The sequence below is a fragment of the Chiloscyllium punctatum genome, chromosome 42, assembly GCF_047496795.1.
Source record: "Chiloscyllium punctatum isolate Juve2018m chromosome 42, sChiPun1.3, whole genome shotgun sequence".
NCBI lineage: Eukaryota > Metazoa > Chordata > Chondrichthyes > Orectolobiformes > Hemiscylliidae > Chiloscyllium > Chiloscyllium punctatum.
The window spans coordinates 65393560-65409440 of record NC_092780.1 but is presented as its reverse complement, the minus strand read 5'-3'; the positions used below and the strand labels follow the sequence as shown (position 1 = coordinate 65409440).

General features: G+C 43.1%; 1 protein-coding gene across 2 annotated transcripts in view; it reads right to left on the bottom strand.

Moving 5' to 3' along the window:
* ace (angiotensin I converting enzyme (peptidyl-dipeptidase A) 1) overlaps positions 1 to 15881 on the bottom strand; it is a 175688-nt gene that overhangs the window by 67239 nt on the left and 92568 nt on the right. For both annotated transcript variants that reach the window (XM_072561039.1, XM_072561038.1), the window contains exons 6-11: positions 15172 to 15269; positions 13551 to 13723; positions 12530 to 12753; positions 1994 to 2138; positions 1793 to 1891; positions 41 to 163 (exon numbers count right to left, since the gene is read on the bottom strand). In XM_072561039.1, coding sequence (XP_072417140.1) covers positions 41 to 163; positions 1793 to 1891; positions 1994 to 2138; positions 12530 to 12753; positions 13551 to 13723; positions 15172 to 15269 — 862 coding nt within the window. The remainder of the gene's footprint in view (positions 1 to 40; positions 164 to 1792; positions 1892 to 1993; positions 2139 to 12529; positions 12754 to 13550; positions 13724 to 15171; positions 15270 to 15881) is intronic.

The following is a 15881-nucleotide window of genomic DNA, read 5'->3' as shown; positions in this document are numbered from 1 at the left end:
CACTTTTTATTCTTGACAGGGATAATGAATCAAAACCCACCTGAGAATTTTGCCAGCTTCCTGGGACTTGTAGATGTCACATTTATGCAGAGGTCCTGTGTGGCCTGAAGCATTGCAGAGAGCTTTGTGAAACTGAAACTGCAGGATAAAACTCACAAAGTACCTGTAAATAGTGAAAGAAATGTGGTTTCTGAGAAAAAATAGCAACTCGAGGAGGCAATTCAAATATTTGAGACAACCTGCTACTGAATTCAATTATCATTGGTGTTTACTCACTCCATCCCTATCCTTACATTCGCTAACCCAATAAAACTCTGAGTTTGGAATATTTAAGATGATCCTTCAACCACATCCTTGAGATTCTAAATGCCATTCCTGAGCAACTATCTTCACTCCTCTCATTGGCAACTATCTGACACTTCCCCAGACTCTTTACAATGTTGTTGTCAAAGTTGACCCTGGAGGAACTACCAACCATATATCTGCATCAATGTTAAGGCTACTGTTTCCAACTTCTCAAATATCACCTCCTACCTCATTCCCGTTTACCTGGCACACAGTGCTGGATAAGGAAATCATATCATCCAATTTAATATTGGGAAGACTGAAGCCATCAATTTTGAGTCCTTCACCAATTGGGTTCCCTAACCTTTGACCTTCCTTGGCACTGGTTTAAGATTAAAACAGTCTGTTCGAACCTTGGCATCATTTTGGAACGCAGGATGAGAATCTAACATTACATTGGTGCCATCACTAAGACCTCTGCCTCCATTATTGTCATTTATCTTCACCCTGTCTCATCTCCTGTGCTGCTGAAACCCTCACTCATACTCCTGTTACCTCAAGACCTTCACCACCCTCTGCCCTCCCATATTTTCCCCTCCATAGCTTAAACTCATTGAAAACCCTGCAGCTCATGCCTGAATTTCCAAGTCCCATTTTCCGATCATCCTGCTGCTTGCTCCCACTCAATCAAAATGTTCTCCTCCTTCTTTTCAACTTCTCTTCATAGCCTTGTCCTTCCATTTCTCTGTAAACTCCTCCATTTCCACAGTCTGCATTCTTCTGGTCTGACCTCTTGTTCACTGATCACTGTCTGACCTATGGCCAGGGCTTCAAGCTCCGTAATTCTCTCCCTAAAATTGTCCACTTCTCCTCCTTTAAGACACTCATTGAACCCTACCTGTTTGATCGAGGTGATGGTCATTTAGCTGAACATCTCCTTATGTGGCCTAGTCCTGGGGGAGTCCAATGGCAAGAAGCTAACCTTTTTTGTGCTGTTCTCACAAGGTGGGGGTTGCAATGAGAGATATTTGGGGATGTGGGGGTGGATTGTAAGCAAGGGTAGGAGGGTAGCTTTGAGAGGTTACCCTTTGCCTCTGATCCATGTCTTAGATTGCCTCCAGGTTGGGGCATTTGGAGCAGCTCCCCTTAGCCCAGCAGACAGATTGCTCTGGATTAGGACACTAAGCACCCATCTCATCCACCTGGTGATTGGTGAGAGGTGAGGTAAGGTCCTTACATAGCTGTTAATTGACCATTTCAGTTATCTAATTGGTGGCTGCTTGGAGAAATCATCCATGGATCTTCTCACCCAGACGTTAATGAGTGAGGTGTCAGGGAGGGGGTGAGTTTCCCTTGACAGTCGATTCATCTCACTGTTTCCCCTTCTCACCTACTGCTTTCATCACCTTCAATGAAGAAACTATCACACCCTGAGTTTCTGATGTTTTTATCAGCAATGCAATTGAAGGAGCTCTGTCTGAAATTCAATCCTCTCAGATATCTTTACCTGATGTAAGGTGTGTTTGCAGGGATGTGGTACTTGGCACCAGGGTCAAAGTTACTCTCATTTCTTGGAACTGGTGAGCAGATTCCTTGGTACTTTGTCCTGAAAAGCAAAGGAGCAGTCACAAACCAAATCCAGACTCAAACACAAGCTGCCATATTCCCCTCTTGGCATGATCCATTGGATGGTCTGGTGTTGCTTTACCTCAGGTACCACCATTCAAAGTTATAATTTGCTGGTGAAATCTGCCCACTGAACACTCCCCAACGCCATTGATCAATCAGATATCCGAATGGGAGGAAGGAGATTTTTTCCAAGGCCATTTTGAAGAGGTAGTTAATGTCGGCTTCTGTCAAAGAAAATCAAATGATTGGTTGAGTAAATAGAAGTTGAATACAATGTAGAAGCAGAAGTAAGCCCTTCAGCCCATCAAGTCTGCTACACCATTCAAAGAGTTCATGGCTGATCTGGTCATCCTCAACTCCACTTTCCTTCCTTATCCCCACTTCCCTTGATTGCCCTCGTGATTAGAGTTCTGTCTACATCAACCTTGAATATTCTTAACAACAGCCTCAACAGCTCTCTGGAGTAAAACAAAAATCCATAGATTCGCCATCCATTGAAAAAAAAATTCTCATCTCTGTCTTAACTGGGTGACATCTTACCCTGAGATCTGAGTGATCATTTCTGCTTTGTTAAGGCTTTCATCTCCCTTCTCCACAAAGCTTCCCTTCCTTTCCTGGAGGTTCTCTCTTTGGGTTGTAATCTCATGGTCACTCATAGTGCCTCATAAACCTCTCCTGCATTGGGTTCCATTCTATAGAGGGATATTGAGGCTTTAGAGAGGTTTCATTAACAGTAATGCTGTAACCATGATGGTAAGGCCTTAGGTAAATGCAGCCACCTTCTTCCTGCCTTAGTCTCAGGCCTTTCTCGTACTTTATAGTGAAGCAGGAAACACAAATATCAGCAGACAAAGTTACAAACTGAGTTTTATTACATCCTCATAACTGTATCCAGCATACATTAACACTGAGGTATTTAACTATTGCTGGCAGGTAATAGGCAACAGGAGACTTGGAGGAGCACAATTGCTCTCTCCCCTAACTGCTGATAGCCCACCCAGTTATATCCAAATGGTTGGAACTTCCAGTTACCCCGAGGTTAACTTTTACTCATCCAATAAATTATACAAAAGTTACAAGGTAATGCAAATAATTAAGAAAGACATTCTTTCCAACTAAGTTTTTATTGACCATACAGTTCCAACTCTGTGAATATTGGGCAAAAGTCATACCCTGACAGGTTTGATTTGCTTTCTGTAACAGCTCCCCCTCTGATCAACTGATTTCTGAGTTTCTAGTTTTTATCCGAGGGTATTCATTCACTGTTACCACACTATACTCCAGAAAGCCAACTGGTGGGACCTTGAATAACCCACTCTCTTACTATGAGAGAGGTATAGCTTGTGAAGCAATGTAGTATAAATGTTTCTGATGAGAAAATGATGGTACAGATTAGTTAGATGCAGCCTGTTTCTGGTAGTTGTAGCTGTGAATGACAATTTGTGCTGACCCTTTTTTCAGTGGAAGAGTGAAAGGAATATTAACCGCACCTTGCTGCCTCGGTTAACAGTCAGCCATGGATTTGGTAGTGTGGTTTTGGCGTGACCCTTCCCTCTGGTTTTACCGTGAGCAGACAAGTGGACGCTAAATGGTTTGGTTGTGTTCCAATAGTTTGTCAACACTCATTCACTGTGACACCAGGGAGAGTTGAAAAAGGGCAGCCACAAGACTATCTCCCAACAAGAGTCAGTAATTCCCAGGAGAGGGACCAGGAAACTCAGGAAAGAAAGAATCAGGAAACGTTGATTGGCTGACACCAAGTTAGGGCTTCAAAAACCTATTGGCAAGAGGAGGAAGCCTTTCTATTCTATAATGTGGGAGGAGGAGGCCATCTTGAAGCAGCTGCATCATTCTGTAAGATCATGGCTGATCTGATTCACAGTCAGTGACGTAGCTAAATATAGTCGCTGTTGTCATGTTGGACACAGCAAGCTCCAACAGATAACTATGTGATCAAAACTCAATTAGTCCGTCTTCCTAATATTGACTGAGAGATTAATATCCGTCACCTGGGAGAATTCCTTTACTGATTTTAAAAATGCTGGGATGTTTCCCACACACGAGAGATGGCAGGCAGGATCCATTCCCTGAGAGCGTCAGCTCGGACTTTATACCAAAGTCTCTGTGAGGATCTTGACCCAAGAACTGCCTGACTTGGGGAAAGGAGGAGACAGAGTAATTCCAGCACAGTGAGGAGGAAATGTGTGTGCTGGGGATTTGTTGATTTGAAGGAATCAGAGAGGCAAGTTCACAAGGACTACTGCTCACACTAATAAGCAGAACTATCACAGAGCAACCGAGGTGATGAATGTTCATAAAGTTTATCTTGGACTCTTAATTGAAGGAAAATTCAGTTGCCCTTTTACCCTGTGAATTTTCTCAGGTCAAAATGAGGATTATCATCACTGGGGGATGATCCACTGCTTTTGTTGATGTATATTAATAACCTAGACTTAGGTGTGGAGGATTTACTTTTGAAATGTGCAGTTGACAGAAAGCTTAGAAGAATTATGAATTATGACGAGGATAGTGATAATTTTACCAAAGGACATAGCGACAGACTAATTTAATGAGCAGGAAGGTAACACATGGATGTTAGCACTGGGAAGTGAGAAGTGATATAATCCAGTAGGAAGAATGAAGAAAATCCATGTCAAGAACAACGGAATTTGAAGAGGGGTGCAGGAAGAGGAGAGACCACGGGCTCCATGTAAAATCGTCAAAGGTACCAAGGAAGATTAAGGCAGTTGGTAATCAAATATGTGGTATCCTAGGCTTCATAATTAGGGGCATACAGTATGAAAGCAAGGAAGCAATGTTAAATAAAAAGCTGGAAAAACTCAACAGGCCAGTAAACATCTCAATGAGAAAAACAGAGGTAATGTTTCAAAAGATCAGCAAGACAGCCTTTGTGTGGAGCTGCAGGAGATAGGGGACATACTAAATGAATATCGGTGTTTACTGTGGAGAAGAACACGGAAGAAATAGATGTCCATATTACAGAGGAGGAAGTGCTGGATGTCTTGAAATGCATAAAAGTGGATCAATCCCCAAGACCCAATCAGGTGTACCTAGAACTCTGTGAGAAGCCAGGGAAGTGATTGCTGGGCCCCTTGCTGAGATATTTAGATTAGATTACTTGCAGTGTGGAAACAGGCCCTTCAGCCCAACAAGACCATACCGACCCGCCGAAGCGCAACCCATCCATACCCCTACATTTACCCCTTCACCTAACACTACGGGCAATTTAGCATGGCCAATTCACTTAACCTGCACATTTTTGGACTGTGGGAGGAGACCGGAGCATCCGGAGGAAACCCACGCAGACACGGGGAGAATATGCAAACTCCACACAGTTGCCTGAGTCGGGAATTGAACCCGGGTCTCTGGCGCTGTGAGGCAGCAGTGCTAACCACTGTGCCACCGTGCCGCCCACAATTTGTATAATTGATAGTCACAGGTGTGGTACCGGAAGACTGGAGGTTGGCTAACGTGGTGCCACTATTTAAGAAGGGTGGTAAGGACAAGCCAGGGAACTATGGACCAGTGAGCCTGACCTCAGTGGTGGGCAAGTTGTTGGAGAGAATCCTGAGGGACAGAATGTATACGTATTTGGAAAGAGAAGGACTGATTTGGGCAAGGTTAGGGCAAGGTTAGATCTCATGGAATACAGGGAGAACTAGCCATTTGGATACAGAACTGGCTCAAAGGTAGAAGACAGAGGGTGGTGGTGGAGGGTTGTTTTTCAGACTGGAGGCCTGTAACTTTGTGCTGCAGGAGCCAGAAAGTGTTGTCATGGATGTTGTGAAGAAACAAAGGTTTCACCTGAAAGTGGTGTAAGTTATTACATTAAAAATCAGCTGAACGCAGCATAAAGAAAAAAAAAGAAAGAGACAGTATGAAGACCAAAATATGAAGGTAAATAAGGTCGAAGGTTAAGATGGAGGTGTGGGTTATGATCTAAAATTGCTAAACTTAGTATTGAGTGACAAGGTGAGATATACCAAGTTGTTACCAGGATTGTGTTGAGCTTCAGTGGAACTTCCATGGACAGACAGGTCAAAGTGGAAAAGTCAAATGACAAGCAGCTGGAAAATTGGAGCCTAACATGGGAACAGAGTGAAGGTATTCAATAAAATGATCTATCCAGTTTGTGCTTGTTCTCTCTATTTTGGAAAAGACCAGAACATGAGCAGCAAATAAAGTGGATTAAATTGGAAGAGGCACAGGTTAATTGAAGCTTCACTTGGAAGAATTGTTCAGGGCTTTCAACGATGATCAAGGAGGAGGTACAAAGTCAGGATTTACATTTGCTGGGCCTTCTTGGGAAAGTGTTGTAGGAAGAGAGGGGTTTGTTAGCACTGATTAATGAGTGGACCAGGAGGGAAGAGGAATGTGTGCTTGGTAATTATACCATGCTAGAGCTAGTGGAGATAGTGGGAGATGATCCTCTGAATACAGAGGCTGTTGGCTAGATGGTGACAAGGAAAACAGGAATGTTGAGTTGAGACAAGCAGCAATAAATCCAGAATAGGGGCTCAACTGTGCTGAAAAACTGAGACCACTGATGTGGTCCTGTTTATTGATCTGTGTCATCAGCAAATTTGGACCTATTACTTTTTATGCCATTATCCAAATTGTTAACAAGTAATAAAAAGGGTGTCCTTGATGATGAGCTGCTTTCTTGAACTACTGCAGTCCATGTGATGTGGGTAGACCCACAATGCTGTTAGGGAGGGCATTCCAGGATTTAACCCAGCCTCAGCGAAGGAACAGCAATATAGTTCAATATGATGAATGGCTTGGAGGGGAATACCCACTCATAGGTGGTGGAGTTCCAATGTATCTGCTGCCCTTGTTTTTCTAGATGGAAGTGATTGTGAGTTTGAAAGGTGCTGTTTAAGGATCTTTGGTGCATTTCTGCAGTGCATCTTGGAGACAGTATACACTGCTGCTATTGAGTATTGACAATGGAAGGAGTGGATGGTTTTTGTGGATGTGTGGCCAATCAAGTGCGCTGCTTTGCCCTGGATGGTGTAAAGCATCTTGAGTATTGTTGGAGCTGCACTGACCAGGCAAGTGGGGAGTATTCTATAACACTCCTGACTTGTGCCTTGTAGATGGTGTGCAGGATCGGGGAGTCAGGAGGTGAGTTACTTGCTGCAATATTCCTAGTCTCTGGTCTGCTCTTGTAGCCACTGTATTAAATGGTGAGTTCAGTTGAGATCTTGGTCAATAGTGGAACCCAGGATGTTGATGGTGGGGGATTTGGTGATAGTAACGCTATTGAAGAGCAGTGGTTAGATTGTCTCTTATTGGAGATAGTCATTGCCTGGTGTTTGTGTGGCAGGAATGTTCTTTGCTACTTTTCAACCCAAGCCTGGATATTGTACAACTCTTGTATCATTTGTAAATGGACTGATTTGCTGTGGTAAAGGAGAGAGAGATGTAAGTTACGTAGGCAAAGGTTTTGGATTCTAATATTTTTAAGACTCTATATGCATCCTGTACAATGCTGGGTTTAGACACCAAAAGAGCTGTTGACCGAAAGGTAGCAGAATGGGATGAGAGAATTTCTGATTGTAAATATTTCTGTCAGCACTGCTGCCTGACAGTGCCAAGGACCCAGGATCGATTCCAGCCTCAGGCGACTGTCTGTGTGGAGTTTGCACATTCTCCCCGTGTCTGCGTGGGTTTCCTCCAGGTGCTCCAGTTTCCTCCCACAGTCCAAAGATGCACAAGTTAGGTGAATTGGCCATGAGAAATTGCCCATAGTGTCCAGGAATGTGCAGGCTAGGTGGATTGACCATGGGAAATGCAAGGTTACAGGGATTGAGCAGGGGAGATGGGTCTGAGTGGATACTCTTTGGAAGATCATTGCAGACTTAGTGGGCTCTTACTATACTGCAGGGATTCTAGTGGTGAGAAGCCATGATGTCAAAGGAAGCAGACAATGCCGACAAAAATTGTAGGGAACAACAAAAATATGGGAAACATGGATATTGAAGTGTGGGAATGCTAACTGTTCTATGCTTGCTGTATAAAGCTTGAAGGAGATCTGTAATTCAGCAGAGCAAGCTTTGACCCTTGTGTTAAATCTTCTGTCCATGTCTGTATCTGAAATAAATAACTATTATCTGTTCTCCTGGAATCTGCTTACTAATTGTCAAGTTGACCCTAACTGTACAAACGTCTTCCACAGTGGGATTCAAACCCATGTCTCCAGAACACTGATCTAGCAGCAACACCACAATGTCACCACCTCCCTTCATTCACCCACCCCTCATCCTCTCAGTCGATAGCCACAGACTCAGAGATGTACAGCACGGAAACAGGCCCTTAAGTCCAACTTGTCCATGCCGACCAGATATCCTAAATTAATCCAATCCCATTTTCCAGCACCTGGCCCATATCCCTCTAAACCCTTCCCACTCATATACCCACCCAGATGCCTTTGAAATGTTGTAATTATACCAGCCTCCACCATTTCCTCTGGCAGCTCATTTCATACACGTACCACCCTCTGTGGGAAAACGTTGCCCCTTAAGACCTTTTAAATCTTTCCCCTCTCACCCTAAACCTATGCCCTCTAGTTCTGGACTCCCCCACCCCAGGGAAAAGATCTTGCCTATTTTTCCTATCCATGCCCGTCACAGTTTTATAAACCTCTCTAAGGTCACCCCTCAGCCTCCAATGTTCCAGCAAAAACAGCCCCAGCCTATTCAACCTCTCCCTGTAGCTCAAACCATCCAACTCTGGCAAAATCCTTGTAAATCTTTTCTGAACCCTTTCAAGTTTCACTGCATCCTTCCAAAAGGAGGGAGACCAGAATGGCACACAATATTCCAAAAGTGGTCTAACCACTTGGGATATGGGCCAAGTGCTGGCAAATGGGATTGGATTAGTTTAGGATATCTGGTCGGCATGGATGAGTTGGACTTAAGGGTCTGTTTCCATGCTGTACATCTCTATGAGTCTATGGCTATCAACTGAGAGGATGAGGGGTGGGTGAATGAAGGGAGGTGGTGATATGTACAGCTGCAACATGACCTCCCAACTCCTATACTTAATGCACTGATCAATAAAAGCAAGCATACCAAACGCCTTCTTCACTATTCTATTCTACCTGCGACTCAACTTTCAAAGAACTATGAACCTGTACTCCAAGGTCTCTTTGTTCAGCAACACTCCCCAGAACATTACCATTAAGTGTATAGGTCCTGCCCTGATTTGCCTTTCCAAAATCCAAAACCTCGCATTTACCTAAACTAAACTCCATCTGCCACTCTTCAGCCCATTGGCCCATTCTGATCTAGGTCTTGTTGTACTCACAGGTAACCTTCTTCGCTGTCCACTACACCTTCAATTTTTGTGTCATCTGCAAACTTTTTAACTATACCTCCTGTGTTCAAATCCAAATGTTTTGTGTAAATGACCCCTAGGTTTCCAGAATGCCCTGTTGGAATCTCTTCTGTTTTCCCCTCTTTGATCCTGGCACAGGAGGTGGGAGTTCTTCACTGGGAGGTGAAAATGGGCTGATACCAAAAATTGAGAGATTGTTCTCCCTGGAGAACAACTGCCCCTTAAGAGTGTAGAGACAGTTATGGATGAAGAGATGAAGGAAAAGTCACCAGGGAAAGCCACTGAACATTTTGTGGAGCGTGAAGAGGGTAATCTGACCAAGTAAGTGGGGGTGTAGGCTACCACAAAGATGGGCCCCAAGTTCCTTGTGCCATTTTTAAGCATTCCTTGTCTATCTTGGAAATTTTTGCAGGCCTTGAACATTTGGCAGTGATGGAACTTGAACATCTTATCAACACTGTCTGATGTCAAACACAGGAATTGTTCAACTAAACACTATAAAAACACTGTTCAACGCTATAAAATATAATCTAAAATGAGATAATGACAAATTAAAACTTCAGGAGATGTTTAACATGAGTTAAAAAGCTCATTGACCAAGCGGAATTACACAAGAGGGTATTAGATACAGCATGGACTTACAATGTGAACGTAAAAATGTTATTGCAAGACAATTCCTTCAGCTGTTTTGAGATCGAACCTTGGTCCTGGCTATCAGTAATTGCATGTTGTACCTTGTGTTTGATAACATTTTCTGTAACCTTGGGGTGTTTTCATTTAGCATTGGTTTGCTTTTCCCCTTTAGGGAATAGCAACATAACAAAAAAAAGCTTGCCTTCATTTAATTGCAAATTCCTGGAGCAGAAAGAACTTGTCTAACTCTCCGTTGACATCCTTTCAGATGGCACATGTCAGATTGAAACAACTGCCCATTTAAAAATGTTCCTCATCTTCCCTCTCTTTCTTTTGCTAAGTGTTTTCAATCTGCATTCTCTGGTCACCAACTCTCCTGTTGATTTATACCCATTCACATATTTAAACATTATTTTACAGGATGTGAGTGTTGTTCGTGAGACCAGCATTTATTGCCCATTCCTAGAGCCCTTTGAAAAGTTTGTGGTGAACGTTGCGTTGAGGTCTCTGCATTCCTTGGGGTGTAAATAGACCCAAAATGCCAGTAAGGATGGAGTTCCTGGATTTTGATCCAGTGACATTGAAGACATCACAACATGTTACCAAGTCTGGCCTTGGAGATAATATGGAGGTGGTGTCGTCCTTATTCTTTTACTGCTCTTATCCTGGGAAAGGTCAAGGGTTTGAAAAGGGTTGTCAAAGGAGCCTTGTTGAGTTACTGCAGTGCATCTTGTAGATGGCACACACACACTACTGCCATTGTACAGTTTTGCTAATGGGGAGGGTGGTGTAGAGCCTGTCAGGAAAACAGACTCTTAGATTGCTTACAGTGTGGAAACAGGCCCTTCGGCCCAACAAGTCCACACCGATCTGCCGAAGCACAACCCACCCATACACCTACACTTACCCCTTCACCTAACACTACTGGCAATTTAGCATGGCCAATTCACCTCACCTGACCTTTACCCTCGATGATGTTCAGCTTCTTGAGTGTTGTTGGAGCTAAACTCATTCAATCAATTAAGACATTGGAGTAGAATTAGGCCATTCGGCTTATCAAATCTAGACTGCCATTTAATCATGGCTAATATCTTTCTCAACCTCATTCTCTGCCTTCTCACCATAGCCCTCAATCCCCTTGTTAATCAAGAACACATCTATCTCTGTGTTAAATACACTCAATGACTTGACCTCCACAGACCTTGGTGACAATGAGTTCCACACATTAACCAATCCTGGCTGAAGAAATTGCCCATCCTCTCAGTTCTTGAAGGTTGTCTCTTTACTCTGGCTGTGCCCTCAGGTTGTCATCTCTCCTACTCATTGCAATGTCTTCTCCATGTCCACTCTATCCAGGCCACTCAGTACTTTGCAAATTTCTCCTCACCCTTCTCAACTCCATTGATTCCAGTCCCCGAATCCTCAACTGTTCCTCATGTGTCAAGCCTTTCATCCCTGAGATTATTGTTGGAATCCTCTGAACCCCCTCCAATGCCAGCACATCCTCCCTTCCTTATATAAGAGGCTCAAAACTGCTCACAACATTCCAAATGCAATCTGACTAAAGCCTTATGCAACCTCAGCAGTACATCTCTGCTCTTATATTCCAGCCCTCTTGAAATGAACGCTAACATTGCATTTGCCTTCCTAACTGCCAAGTGATCTTGCATGTTAACTGTAAGAGACTCCTGAACCAGGATTCCTAAGTCCCTATGTACTTCAGACCTCCAAGTCTTTCCCCATTTAAAAAATAGTCTATGCCTCTAGTCTACCTAGCAACCAGCAAAAATCTCCCACTTTCCCACTTTTTATTGCATTTGCTGCTTCTTTGCACATTCCCTTAGCCTGACCAAGTGCTATCCTTCAGTTACCTGCAAACAGTTCCTCAGTTCCTTCAGTCAGATGGTTATTGAGTCATCTAAATAACTGAGGTCCCAATACTGACCCCTGTGGAAATCCACTAGTCACTGGCTGCTAGCCTGACAAAGATGTTTTTATCCCGCGTCTCTGCTTTCTGCCAGTCAGCCAATCCTCTATCCATGCCAGGATCTTGCCCCTGACGCCACAGGCTTATATAGCAGCATCTTGTTTGACATCTTATCAAAGACCTTCTGGAAATTCAAATAGATCATGTCCACTGGGTCTCCTTTGTCTAACTTTATCATTACCTCCTCAAAGAATTCTAACAAATAGAGAGTATTCCATCATGATCCTAACGTGTGCCTTGTAGATTTGAGAAGGGGGGATTGAGTTACTGGTTTCCTGGCCTTTGACTCATCATATTTTATAGCCACTTGAAAGAGTTATACAGTTATTCTTCCCCTACCATTTCTCAATGTAGCTGGGGACTATTGAAAAGTGAAATGTGCATTTTTTCACTTGAGGATACCATATAAACATAGAGTGTGTCCCTTAAGACATAATGAAGGATCATGTTTATCCATGCATGCTGTTTTAATTCTAAATGTCTTTAGTAACATAATTGGTTCTATCTCCATTAGCCCTGCAAATATTTTCTTTTCAAGTATATAGCCTCTCCCTTCTGAAAAAATCCACTTCCACCCTTAGCCATAGCCTGTTGTGTCCCTTAGCCCTTCCATTCTCAGAGGGTTTCTCTTACCGTGGTCATCCACAGCGTTTTCCAGGAGTCCGATTTCTTTCAAGTGCTTGGGTGTGGATACTGAGAGTGCCAATACATCTCCAACTGCTTCGTGGAAACCGGGATTGGCCCCACTCCTGAAGCTGACTGGTTGATCTTTGTACTGAAGGTAATATTCCACATGACCCATTTCATGATGTACAGTGAAGAGCTGTTCCATCGTCACGGTCGTGCACTGTTTGATTCTGGAGAGCCAGACGGCGACATGGTTAGGGTAATATTTCACAGTAAGGCCTGGCTCTTGACCACCTCCCAGAACAAACCAAATCAACATTACCAACACACATCATACTGCTCTTGAAAAGTTCACTCTGCTTTTCTCTCTCTACAGATGCTGAGTTTCTCTCCTTTTATTTTTATTCCGGAACAAACCAACTGTTGGCACCAAAGCAGCGAATCACCTCCCATTAGTACGAAGACATGCATTTTTGTTTGATAATGGTGTTTCACAACACCCCAAGCACTTTACAACCAACAAGTATTTTTGAACTTAGTTATTGTAACATAAAGAATGTAGGGGGTGAATTTTGACATAGCAAGATCCCGAAACTATAAAGGAAACAAATGCCCACACATTCCATCTTGATGGCATTGCCTGAGGGGTAGATATTAGCGAGGAGACTGGAGAGAACTTTCCATCTCTTTCTTTTTCAAATAGCTAGGAGTATTTGACATTCTCCTGAGAAGGCACCACTTGTTATGGCTGGTTGGTGGGCCTGTGCTTGGGAGAATGCAGTCCTTTAAGTAAGGTGTCAGCCTCCATTATATGATTAACTATCAGCAGTGGAACCTGAATCCATAACATTCAACCTCAGAGGAGAATGAGCTATCGACTTGGCCTCAGATAAAACCACAGAGCTCTATCTAATCACCAGGATGCTTAAAGGCAAACTAGCTGGTCCCTGGACTTCCTTCATCAAACACCCACCATGTTTCTTGTTCTTTTTGATTTTCTTCACATTCTACAAAGCTAAGAACCGACCTGAAATCCTTGCGGTTGTAGAAGTCCCATGCTGATGCATGACAGACAACCTCTCTCCCATCATCAGGTTTCTCCAGCATTGAATAATCCCAGAATTCCGGTGGCATCTTGATGAGTCCAAGGGAAGTGAAGAACTCCTCCGAGACTTTGAACATGTAAGTGGCATTCCAGTTCTGTAAGATATTGTCATGGGGATGTCACACCTCAGGATAACTCCACCACCATACTGCAACCTCTAACCTTCATTGGGCCATCACCCCAATAACCTCTGACCTCAAAGCAAACTGCTTTGGTCTGACCTTTTTTGTATTTCTAGAAGGGAGCACAGAGCTGGGAAATAACTGTTTTGAGAGAAAATGCTTTGGACAGTCAATATTTTATTTTTGGCCTGTGGTGTTAGGGTGGAGATGTTAGTAGGAGTCAGGCGGACCACCTCAGCAAAGATTACAGAGGTAGCCTCAGCCAGCCTTGGGTGGGAGAAAATATAGCAAGCCTTGTTACTGTGGTAATTCACATACAACATAGATACAGTGATAGTTTCCTTTTTGTACATTAAAGATGCTGTAGTGTTAAATGCATCATGTTATGTAACATTAAATATGGTATAGATATAATATTGGATAACATTATCGAAAATGGATCTGATAAGATATTTCTGATGGAGGAATTATGGCACATTTACAAACGATAGAAACTGGATGGAGTGCTTCGACTTTATAGATTCAGGACATTATCATTTTAAAATATATAATAAATACTGGTACAAATTGATTGGTGCAATATTTTGGATTATCACCTGATTATCTATTACAAATAAAGAGATAGTGAATTGGATATCCAACAGTACCAGCTTAACCTATTGTGGTTCTGTTCATGCGTGCAATTCTGGTCTCCTTCCTATCGGTAAGATGTTGTGAAACTTGAAAGGGTTCAGAGAAGATTTACAAGGATGTTTCTAGGGTTAGAGCATTTGAGCTATAGGGAGAGGCTGAACAGGCTGGGGCTGTTTTCCCTGGAGCGTCAGAGGCTGAGGGGTGACCTTATAGAGGTTTACAAAATTATGAGATGCATGGATAGGGTAAATACACAAAGTAATTTCCCTGTTCGGGGAGTCCAGAACTAGGGGGCATAGGTTTAGAGTGAGAGGGGAAAGATATAAAAGAGACCTAAGGGGCAACTTTTTCACACAGAGGGTGGTACGGATATGGAATGAGCTGCCAGAGGCTGGTACAATTGCAACATTTAAGAAGCATTTGGATGGGTATATGAATAGGAAGGGTTTGGAGGGATATGGGCCAGGTGCTGGCAGGTGGGACTAGATTGGGTTGGGATAACTGGCCGGCGTGGACAGGTTGGACGGAAGGGTCTGTTTCCATGCTGTACATCTCTATGACTCTATGACTCAATGAATCTATTTGGCCAGCTATTTATTGTCCCATTAGATTATGCAGGAAAAATGAGTTGGGATCCAGGAATATTGTATGGATATTTTGGTCTTTACCATTACGCATTTGCAGAGATTCAATCACCTGCACTTTCCAGTTTGAGATCCCGATAGGAAAGTCTAATCTGGAAAAAGCAATACCATTGGACTGCAGACCCAGACAGGACAGCTACTCACCTTCTTAACCATTGCATCAGTGACATCTATGTTGCCTTTGCTGGGGAATGGGATCATCAAGTCATAGATGTTGTTCCATTTCTGGGCCCACATATTACCTGAAAGGAGCATGAAGAGCATGAATGGAACTCTCGTTCACAACAATATGAATTTCTATAGCAACTTCAAGAGAATAAAGGAAATATTTCGACAGGTGACCAAAAACATGTCTTAAAGGAAGAAATAATAATCCTGTTGATCGAACTGCATCAGACTAAGGAGCACAGTATAAAAATTAGAGACAGAACTTTCAAATTAGGGCTCACACTGGAGGATTCGAAATGATGTAGTTGCTGAGACATTGGAAGGGCAAGTGAAATTTTCCCAAACTGCCTATATTCTGCCAGGAGTCAAAAAGTCTGGTGCTGGAAAAGCACAGCAGGCCAGGCAGCATCTGAGGAGCAGGAGAATCGACATTTCGGGCATAAACCTGAGGTGGCGCTTATGCCCGTTACGTCAACTCTCCTGCTCTTCAGACGCTGCCTGACCTGCCGTGCTTTTCAGATTAATAAAGTAGATACAAAAGTGTGGCATACGCAGCTTAATATTGAGAAGTCAAATGTTAGCCTCTTTGGTGGGAAAAACAGTAAAATCCCTGAACATTATTAAACAGGAAGAAATGGTTAAAGGTTGGCTTTCACAGAGTTTTGAGTGTACTGCTCACACACAAA